The 11,162-nt window shown below is 38.5% G+C and overlaps 1 protein-coding gene across 1 annotated transcript in view; it reads left to right on the top strand.

The window, feature by feature from the left end:
• The first annotated feature begins 326 nt into the window (after nt 1-326).
• The window catches only part of LOC103353128 (mitochondrial intermediate peptidase), a 30,129-nt gene continuing 19,293 nt past the window's right edge, over nt 327-11,162 (top strand). The window contains exons 1-14 of the mRNA XM_008275920.1: nt 327-719; nt 852-1,025; nt 1,770-1,858; nt 2,051-2,137; nt 2,315-2,378; nt 2,536-2,718; nt 3,290-3,446; nt 3,732-3,780; nt 4,332-4,392; nt 4,641-4,693; nt 7,380-7,533; nt 7,705-7,782; nt 9,491-9,698; nt 10,497-10,606. Coding sequence (XP_008274142.1) covers nt 573-719; nt 852-1,025; nt 1,770-1,858; nt 2,051-2,137; nt 2,315-2,378; nt 2,536-2,718; nt 3,290-3,446; nt 3,732-3,780; nt 4,332-4,392; nt 4,641-4,693; nt 7,380-7,533; nt 7,705-7,782; nt 9,491-9,698; nt 10,497-10,606 — 1,614 coding nt within the window. The 5' untranslated portion in view covers nt 327-572. The remainder of the gene's footprint in view (nt 720-851; nt 1,026-1,769; nt 1,859-2,050; nt 2,138-2,314; nt 2,379-2,535; nt 2,719-3,289; nt 3,447-3,731; nt 3,781-4,331; nt 4,393-4,640; nt 4,694-7,379; nt 7,534-7,704; nt 7,783-9,490; nt 9,699-10,496; nt 10,607-11,162) is intronic.

The following is an 11,162-nucleotide window of genomic DNA, read 5'->3' as shown; positions in this document are numbered from 1 at the left end:
CGGTGTAGTTTCAGACAGCATGTAAACATGCTGGTTTTATTATGAAGAGGTTCTTAATAACGTCATTTCCGGTAATGACTTTAGGTAGCTCATCGCACTTTCGGCAGATTTGAATTGTACAGTCTTTTTTGTTATAAGTCATGTTTTGTTTAAAAGCAGTAGTATTCCCCAAACTACAACTACTTGCGTTTACCCTCTACTTTTTTTTGGCTATGGTTGTGAATTACTGTAATGTGTGTTTTATGCGTTTCTATTTTTTCGCGAAAGTACCAGCGGCTACAGTTGTTTGGATTTACTTGGACAGATAGCCAGCCAGCTAACATGTGAGCAGCTATGTTTACTACAGATACGCTTCTTACGTGACAAAAAAAGACGTTTTGCCTTCAGTTTCCCCGAAGAGAGAAATTTAAAATATATAAGTGTTATTTAAATAAGTTATTTACATATCCGGCTTTTGGAAACAGGCTGACGTCAAAGCTGAAATTTAGCATGCCCTCTATGTTTAGCTACTGTCTGCTCTGTTAGCCTCAGTGGACAAAAACTAACTGAAATTAAAGCAAATTTAATAGAAAATGTCTGCGTGTAAAAGGTTGCTTTACCTCGTAAAGCAAAGGAGTGTTTGGACACAGGTTGGGAGAAATGTCACAACATGGTCGCCTGTTGGAGCTGCTTTCAATGCCAAACCTCACAGGAGACTGGATCTGTTTGAGAAAAACGTGGTTGGTATTTGTCTTTAATGTTTCTGTTAAGTTACAACACAGCAAGACGAATGTCTCTGTCTAATAATAACATGTTGGTGGTAATATTTTGTCATAACATTTCCAGTCTGTGTGTTTGACCTGTGGCTGCAGGGCTTGTTTGGAGTGCCAGAGCTCAGCTGTCCTGCAGGCTTCCAGGCAGCCACAAAGACAGCTCTGAAGAACACACAGCGGCTGGTGCAGAAAGCTTGTTCATGTCCTTCAGGAGCTGAGACAGTCGAGTCTTTTGACCAGCTCTCAGATGGTTTGTGTAAAGTGGCCGATTTGGTAAGTTCAACACTCCATATGTGCCAAATCTTTGTATGATAACTGGAAATATGTGTAATTAAGCTAGTGGTATTATTCACATACACTATATCACAAGGTAACAAGCTGATATTTAGACAGTTTTCATTCAAGGAAAGCAATCAGGTTGAAGGTTTGTACACAGGAGCCGTTAATTTAAATGGGCATTAATATGCAAAGCTAATATAAAAGGATGTCTGTAATGCCCAATTATTTTTATTACCCACATGACAAATCAGCTGGCACCAGTATGTCAACAGACACTGGCTTATCAGAGAAATATTGGTGTCTGTGTTCATATGCTGAAACTGTAGCACAGAAAACGTTACTTTGAGGCAATTTAGAAATAGTCACACCATTACTTTGTTTGTCCACGAGGCACCACTCAGATGATTTTAAAAACTCCTATTCAGTACTTCACTGTCTGCTGAGTAATGTTTTTAATACTAAATGTTTGTCAGGGTTCAACATTAATGCTAAAGTATTAGTATAGCCTCAAAAATGCAGTGTCAGCTGAATTAATTACAACGTATGTGTATTTTTAACCAAAGCAGTTTGTTTTCATCAGCTTTTGCAGTCTTGATCTGTAAAAAAAATGACTTAAAAAGTGATTCAAACATTGTAAGCTGTGTGCTATCCATGTATTTATTTGACCTCAAAATGTCCTGCTTGCCTGTTTACCTTGTCATTAATAATAAGAGGTTTAATTGTGCTTCCTTTATTCAGGCGGACTTTATAAAAGTAGCTCATCCAGATCCAGCATTTCGAGAAGCTGCAGAGAAGACCTGCATAGAGATTGGCACAGTTGTGGAGAAGTAAGAAGCAATGTGTACTGATCTCACCTCTGCACATGCCTTTTCATAGCTGCACAACAACATGTGAAAATATGTTAGGATGTACTGCTTACAACAACAAGATGATGCAGGTTATTGAAGGGATTTTTCTGCGTTCTTTACTTCTTGAGACACCCTTTACAGAAGTTCAGGTTTTGTGACTATTTGTTTCAGGCTGAACACCAATGTTGAACTATGCAGGAGCCTGAAGAATTTGCTGGACAACCCAAACATTGTAGCCCAGCTGGACCCTGATACAAGGTAACTTTACTCTTGTCTTGTTTAGTCTGTGGCTGTACTGTAGACATTGCAGAAGGTGTTGAGACAGTTGTGCATAAAGGATTTATTGTTTATCTTTTTCACAATTATATCAATATCTCACAATGATATGTCCAGCGTTGCTAAGTTTAAACATTAGTTTATGCTTGCAATTTGTAGGCGAGTGGCAGAGTTGTTCATGTTTGACTTTGAAATCAGTGGAATTCATCTGGATGACAAACTGGTGAGTTACTCAGAATATATCGTTGTTTCCATTTCATAATAATTTTTAAAGCACATGAATGTTAAAATAGAGATTAACCATATAAAATAAAGTAAAGACAGCATTCATAATCATCTCTGGTACGTATTTACTGAACCTGCTGCTCTTTTCCCTGCAGAGAAAAGAGGCTGTTGGCCTCCATGTGAAGTTGTTGGATCTAAACAACGAGTTTCTGGTCGGCTCTCACATGCCAAACAGAATCGCAAGGTCTGCAATTCCTGAGCATCTACACCTGCAGTTTGCCAGTGAAGGAAGCTTCATTCAAGTTGGGGGATTACATGCAGATTCCCCAGATGACTTTGTATGTATTTGTACTGGATCCCTGGAACATTGCAACATTTGGCCAGCAGATGGCACCTTTGTCATATCTTAGATCATCAGACTGGATTTAAGAGCAGGTCTAATTTAATGGTTGCCTGTTCTGTCCTCATTGGAGATTAAATTCTCTGTCAAGATGTTAAAAGATTTAAAAAAAAAAAAAAACAAATAGCTAGCAATATAAATTAGTTCAACAGTGTTTTGAAATCACAGCCTTTAATTTATTAATTTGAATGCAACTTTCTCTTATGTTATGACATTGTAAGAATTTTAATTTAGTCAGGTTCACTGTAAGCCTAATATGAGAGTTAGATAAAAGTGATAAAAACAGTTCAGACAAAACTATAAAGTAGCAAGATGGAGCAAAGTCAGAGTGCAGTTTAATTTTAAAAAATTGTAGAAATGTGTTTTATATATATGTAAATATCTAAGATGTAATAAGGGCTTGCCAGAATGTGATCATCTGAGTTTGTTGTCTTTAACACTTTATTGTTGTTTTTTTTAATGTTGTATTGTTTATTATGAGTTTCGCTCTGTCCTCACTTCCATTGTAGGTGCGAGAGATTGCCTACAGGATTTACCTCTATCCCAATGCAGATCTAATGAACTGTCTAGAGGAGCTGTTAAAATGTCGACACAAACTGGCCAAACTGGTGGGCTATGAGTCCTTTGCACACAGAGCCCTAAAGGGAACGATGGCCAAAACACCAGGTTAAGCATCTCTTTTTACACAGACTCAGTATAATCATGTTTAGCCAGTGTTGTAAGTGTATGATCCTTTAATGGAAAGAGGACAAAAAGATGAATTTGTTATTTATATTTTGATATTGGCGAGATAACATTTGGTAATAATATTAACAGATGGCCAGGAATTTTCCTTTAAGAGATTCCATAAAAGCTTACGAAGTGATTCTTCTAAGTTGCTCTTTCTGTGCCTGTCTCAACTATTCTCACAAAGTTTACATGCTGAAACTTTATTCTTTTAACTCTTTGCAGAGACAGTGATGAGCTTTCTCCAGCTGTTAACAGACAAACTGTCAGACAGGTAAGGTCTTCACTTCAATGTTTTTGTCAGAATATTTACAGATCCAGCATTCAATTTGACACTCTGGGACATTATGATCATAAGTTGTTTTAAAGACTGTTAAAGTCTCACTTAAACCAGTGTTTACCTGTGTAGTAGGGAAGGCCCATTTTACTTAAAAGACTGACTCGAAGATTTATCTCTTCTTATGTGCAATAGTGATTTGATCAGTTCTTGTCACGTTTCCACCTGTGACTCACATTTAGAAGGCCTCCGGGTTTTTGTGTTCCTGTTTTCATGCAAATATATTCCATGTGCTTGGGATTCCTCGAACAGTTCACAAACATGCAACTCAGGTGGACCAGGAGGCTCTAAATTACCCACAAGTATGAGTGTGAGTCTGTTAGCATGGCAGCCTGTCCAGGGTGTTTCCCTGCCTTCAGCCAAATGCATGCTGGGATAGGCTCTGGCCCCCGTTGACCCTGAGCAGAGCTAGGTGGGTAGAGCCAGGAATGATTGCCTGCAGTCAGTTAGCTCATAACTTGTTTGGTGTTTTTCTTTTTATCTCTCAGAACAGCAAAAGACTTTAAGATGATGAGAGGCATGAAGAAGAAACTCAACCCGCGTAATGCTGTGAGTGATTTTTTTCCACAGCATATTCTTTGCATACAAAGTCAGTTTCCGCAACACACAACATTGCACTCAGCGTATCCTGATACATTTTCCTCCATCACTATGTAATCAGTAGTAATTCCTTCAAGGCATAAAGTGATATATTTTAATCTAATTACGTTTTAGTCTGTTTCAGATTCACTATAATTTATTTTGGTATGTTTTAAATTGTCACATGCAAAAAAAATACTCTCGTTATTAACTTGTAGGAGCTGATGCCGTGGGATCATCCGTACCTTAGCGGTGTCTTGCGTGCCGAAAGGTGAGTATTTGGCTCTTCATTTTTCTGCCTGCTGTCATTTGATAAAGTCATCTTAATCTGTATCTTTAGGTGCAAGTTGTTGTTGCTCCCCAGCTCTTCCTCAGGTGTCACTTGTTACAAAAGGTGTTAAAAGAGAAGCGTGGGAGTTGTTGAAATGTTGTTTCTAACTCCCTTTCTGATTCCAAACACTGGAATATGATTGAATCAAACTTTTCAGCTTTTCGGTTTGTGGTTCCTCGTTTCTGTGTTTGTAGCATTTGGTATTTGTACTTAAAACTGCCTCCCAGTGTGTTGCAGGTCCAGCATTTCCACTAAGCGCCTGTGAAATTTGCAGTTAAAGTATTCAACTGCTGCATTTGATGTGCGACTACTTGTGTAATGTGTTGTTGTGAGAGCACTTTTGCTTTTTGTGTTATTCGACTTGATAGCAGCCCACACTTAGATTGGCACAAACCATACTCAGTGTCATACTTATGTATGAGAAAAAAACAGTTTAAAATATGATGCATTTTTTTTATCATAAAATTTGCACTTATGGTTATTGAATGTATTTTTACACTCAGCACCAACTTTATTAGGCACTGATAATATTATAAGGAACTGACTATTATAATTTATTGCAAGCATGCAACAGCAGCCCTGCATAAAATTTTACTTGTACTAAATTTGAAATGGCAGTTTTTCTGACTGTTTTATCTCCCCCATGAGGAGTCAAAATACCCCTCAGAAAATAATATAGTTAACTACAAACTACTGTGACCGCTGTAATAAAATGTGTAGTTTAATGCAATTTAACTATCGTATCTGGGATAGCGTTAGGCATTGTACCATTAGACTTTATGGCAGAACAGTTGTATTTAATTGCAATACATTTTTCAAGGGAAGCAATCAATCGATTGGGTAGTTGATCAACAGAAAATTTGGATCAATTGTGCGTCATTTAACATTGCAGAAATCCCAGACGTTTACTGAATCAAACAAACAGCCCTGTTTTGTTTTTGTCTTTTTTTTTTTTAAGCTATGTAACTGGCTTTAATGGCATCTGGTCTGACATTTTTTCCAATATTATGTTTTTAGCATTTTCCCCTTTATTGTAGAGTTACAGTGGACTAAAGGTCTGAGCAGACTGGGAATCTAGCTCAGGACTGATTATTCAACAGGCATTTGCACACGTGTTATGCACCCTAACCAGTCGGCCATCAGGTTATTAGAATGTATCGTGACAATTGTTTCTATCCACTGTTTTATGTTGTAATGGATGAGAGCAGCTTTAATGTTTTTGTTACTTGCAAACTTTTTAGTTAGATCAAATTGAGCAGCCACTGAAGATTAGGAATGATGCTGGAAAGCTACTGGTCCAACATGATTCAAGGACGTAGAGATTCATAGTCCTGCTGACCTCATCTGAACAGTGATCATGTTTTGTATTCAGCAACTTAATCAAAGAAATTCAAGCCGTCATTTTCTAAGTTTAGCTGTTATTTGTCACGTGGAGTGTCTCCAATGTTTACAGATATATGTTCTTAATGAACTGCACTTTTCCTTCCCATCACTCACCAGAGACTAGTAACACATTGAGCCAAATGTTCTGGAGAAGTTTGAACAAAATTTTTATTGCAGGCATTATAGGTCTCTCAGGTGTCCCTAAAAATTGGGATGCAGTCTAAGTGCAATGAAAAGCTGCTTCTGCTCTCTGCTACACACAAGGGTACACATATGTACTTCTGTCTTTGTAGGGATATTTATGGTGTAATGCTTTCCCTACCCCTGTACCTTAAACCCAATGTTAGTCTTATCTCTAAAACCAAGTCTTAACCTTCAGACAGCCCCTTGAATGTCTGTGTCAGAGTTTTGACTTCATTTTCCCAAAATGTCCACACACTCAAGGTCTAACATAGAAGTAATTTGTCACATATAAAGCCGTACAAGTACACTAACACATTTACAGACCCACAAGCTATAAATTACTCTCACTAACGCTACCCTTCAGGTACGATCTCAGGCTTTTTGTCTCAGCCACTCACATGTTTTCTTTTCATCTTTCCCTTTGCGGTTTGAGTTAGAAAGTGTTCAGACCATATTGAAATGAGGTCAAGATTGTGTGTGCGTGTGTTTGTGTGCATGTGTGATAAACAGAGCTGGTAGCCGTGTTCAGCAGCAGTCTGTTGTTCATCAATGATAATACATAGATGTGGTGTTGGAGCTAAACAACCATTTTGGTTTGGTGGTCTTTATCTAAAATGCCTTATAAGCAGCATGAATGGATCCTTTCTTAGCCTGGGTGGTCCCAGGAGAGAAACAATCCCACCAGCCCTGAGCCCTGGCAGTCTTGAGCCTTTGTCCTACCAGTGAGATTACATATATGTGGGAGTCAGTGGATTTTTAGCCAGGCTGTTAAGTAATATGCAGACCAGCATATAAAAAGAAGAGGATGGACTTTGTCATTCTGTCTTTTTCTGGCCTTTAAAATGAGTTGTGTGTGCTTTGGTTCTGCAACAAAAAAGACACATTTATCTATATGTATATATAGTTAATATACAGATATGAAACCTATTATTATTACTAACAACGTATTAGAAGACAATAGAAGAATTAATTACCAATACTTGTATGAGCAAGATGCTGTGGATTTGAAGTGTCTGCTTCATTCATTTCTATATTCTGGTTTATCTGCTGCTCATTACAGGTACAACATAGAGCCCAGTCTGTACAGTCCCTACCTGTCTCTTGGTGCCTGTATGGAGGGTTTGAACAACCTCTTCTCTCAGCTGTACGGCGTCTCGCTCATGTCTGAACATCCCAGTGCTGGAGAGGTGTGGAGCGAGGACGTCCGTAAACTGGTAAATCCTAGTAATTGTGTAGAAATTCTTTGTCCTAATGAGGTGTCAGTACCTTTTTAGATCAACCATTGTTTGTTTTATGCAATGCGTTAAACCAAAGACAGTTTTCAAAGGTCAAAGTTTTTAATTAGAGTATGTGTTTAATGTATGGTTATGTTTGTGTGTTTCTAGGCTGTGGTGCATGAAACGGAAGGATTACTGGGATATATCTACTGTGACTTTTTCCACCGGGCAGATAAACCTCATCAGGTATTTATACTCATACACATACTCATCTACATACTGTGGTTTTCTGAAAACTTGGAATTCAAGTTTAGAGGTCTGATGTTCTTTATTGGGTTGGCTCTACATAAAGAAATAATGGGAAACAATGCACTCATCATGAAAGAATATAGTGATGCTGTACATCAAATTAAACAGCAGAACCTGGGCTACAAGAATTTATAAGCCATTTCTACATGCCCCAAAGACAACTCAAACACCAACTAAATGAATTATCAAATATGGAAATCGATATAGTGCCACCAAGTCAACCCACTCGCCACATTTCTGGCTCTCGCGCTTTCTTTGGTACTTAATGCAAAATGCACAAACAACCCCTCAAACGAAAGCAGACAGTCCACAGATTCCAAACATATCCATTAAAGCTCTCTGAAATCAAAACATCAGTGAGAAACAACCCAAAGAACAGCAAGAAACTGTAGTTATAAAATGTCTCTCACCTTAGCTGTTTTGCCATGAAAGGTTTATTTTATCGGTTAATCCACACCGGAATCAGTTAGTACTACTTCCTGTGTGACACTGAAATCACTCCAGGTGTCTTTTGGAGGCTCCGTCGACAGAGGGGAGGTAGGTAGTCCACACTAGCTCAGCAAGCGGCTCGTCTACAAGTTGCAGTTCTGCTGATTCTGATTGCCTAAAAGTGCTGTCAATCTCATTTTGGTGGCTATCGCTATATTCTATTGGCTCTAACGATTCGATGGTGGTGTCAATCACTGAAATCGACCAATCCATTACGGAGATACAGCCTTGTGTCACCACAGGAGCTTCACAGCAGTCTGATCAGCATTACGCACAGGATGCATAACACATACAGCAGTCTGGTTGAATTTTCAACAAACTAAAAAACTGCTGTGTTTGCATGTATGAACACCATTAATAATATACAATCCAACAATTTCCCTGAGGTTTGCACCAAAGGGATCAATAAAGTTCTATTCTATTCTATTCTATTCTATTCTATACAAGTGAAATATATAGTTTGTACATGAGAACACTCAGATGGTCACAAGTGTGCCAGAATGTGCCAAAGTGTGCAAAAATGTGAGCTCACCTGAACTGTCTGGACTAAAAACTTTGTAATTTTGTTCTGCTTCACTTTATCAGAGTCAACCTTTGCAGAGAGAATGTTCACATATTGTACTATGATTTGGGAGAGGTTTAGAGCTGCAGCTGGATCATTCCAAAGAGATAATTGTCCTGAAAGTGCTTCCCCCCCCCCTTTTTTTTTTTAGGCAAACCTGAAAATTTTTAATTTTTGTGTGTACCATCTTCATTCACTTTTAACCAGTGACATATATACAGATATTTACACATCTGGACAAATCTTACAAGTGTTCCTTTTATTATGACACAAGAATTATTCAAACAGACCTTGTGCTTGCAGAGATAAACTGTTTTTATTATGGGTATGTCATTTTCGAGCAGAGGCCTGAAAAATAGCTCAGGGCTTAAAGGGTTAAATAATTGCGTGTGTTGCTAATGTACAGCAATCCTGTTAATCATTAGTTAAATGCTGCATTGGTGATTTAATGATCACTAGAAGTTACAACACAAAGAAAAGGAACAGTCAGGGATTGCACATGTCCTACTTTTTCTGATTGTATGTATTTTTTAAATTGTATTTTATCTCTCCTTACTCACATCTGACCTCACCAACTCTTCCATTTCTTCCCAGGACTGTCACTTTACCATCCGCGGTGGTCGCTGGTGCCAGGAAACGAGTCAGTACCAGCTGCCAGTTGTGGTGCTGATGCTGAGCCTGCCTCACCCCAGTCGGAGCGCCCCCACCTTGCTCACTCCTGGTATGATGGAGAACCTCTTCCATGAGATGGGACACGCCATGCACTCCATGCTGGGACGCACTCGCTACCAGCATGTGACAGGTGCGGAATAAGCACACACCCACTGAACACAATAGAAGGCTTAAAGGGCTGACTTGAATTGAAGTCTCCTTCTGAAATTAAGACATTACAGTGGAGCCAGGACAGTTTGACAAAAGATTTAGGTAAGTAATAACAATCCACCGATGTGGGACGGGATCGATGTTTGACATTTTATGAGCTCGCTACCCTAAAATGACGGCTATCCAGTTCCAAATGTCACAAGCTGGAATTGTGTTAATACAGAGCTGTGATTCATTACAGTGTGGTGAATTGAAAATGGGAGGTAAATCCGATTAAGTGTAAGCCCTGAGGATAGGTTTAAATGATACTCGGCGACTAAAGCTGTCATTTGACACTGTTTGACATGTCAGATAACTTTGATGGATACCTTCACTAGTAATTCAAGATCCTGAAAGTATTTATTTTAGGCTAATAACAGTATCCATTAACTCAACTGGAGGCTGTTTCTTTAGTGGACATGGTGTTTACACCTGTTTGGACATGCTAGTTAAATTTAAGTTGCGTATGAAAGCTCATGGCAGTGGCATTATCAGTAACTTAATATTGTCTTTTTCATGTCTATATAGACCACACAAAACACATAGGATTTACTGACTTTGCTTTGGTTTGTGGTCTGAAGACCTGATTTTCTCATTTCAACTCACTTTTTGCTCTCATGAGAAGCACCGTTGGCGTGAAAGCCAGAGTTTGTAAGCGGCTGCTGTGCGTTGACCCACAAAGGAAGAATGAAGTCAGTCATACCTTCTGTTATTTTAAGGTCTGTTGTCTCTTCTCTAGGAACCAGATGTGCAACAGATTTTGCTGAAGTTCCTTCCATCCTCATGGAGTATTTTGCCACAGACTATCGAGTCATCAGCCAGTTTGCCCGCCATTATGAAACTGGACAGGTAAACCTAGACCCTCAGAATAAAGACCAGTATGAAGATAGATTTGTACTAAAGCAAAACAAAATTTGTAACAAAGCATCGTTTAACCTTCTAAACCGAAATCAGTTTCTGGGCATTGTGTAGCTCACTTTTTTTTTTTTCACTATGGGCTCATTACTTTACAGAAATATGAAATACTGCACCTCTGTGAAAACACCACAACTATGGCTAGAAATGAAGAGAACTCAAAAATGTCTTTTGTGCTGTACAGCAAAGTAAAAATGCCATAAAAGTTTTTCAAAAACTGAGTTATTTTTAATTTTTTTGTTGTTGATTCAGTCATAGTTGCGCTGTGGAGCGCAGAATTTTTTGTTTTAAACAGAATCCTGTTACTGAAAACTGCTGGTTTTTGACCAATTTTTAAATGAGACATGTAGAATAAAGTGACTTTGATGAAATTTTCAGGTTTGATTTGGTTAAGTTTCCCAATAAAATTAAATGTCACATGTAATTACTTCGAGGAGTAGCCCTGTGATAGACTGACGACCTGTCCAGGGTGTTCCCTGCCTTCTCCCTA

This window comes from Stegastes partitus, unplaced genomic scaffold, assembly GCF_000690725.1.
Source record: "Stegastes partitus isolate 25-593 unplaced genomic scaffold, Stegastes_partitus-1.0.2 Scaffold62, whole genome shotgun sequence".
NCBI classification, from domain to species: Eukaryota; Metazoa; Chordata; class Actinopteri; family Pomacentridae; genus Stegastes; species Stegastes partitus.
The sequence above is the reverse complement of the archived record's forward strand: the minus strand, read 5'-3'. Positions and strand labels throughout refer to the sequence as shown.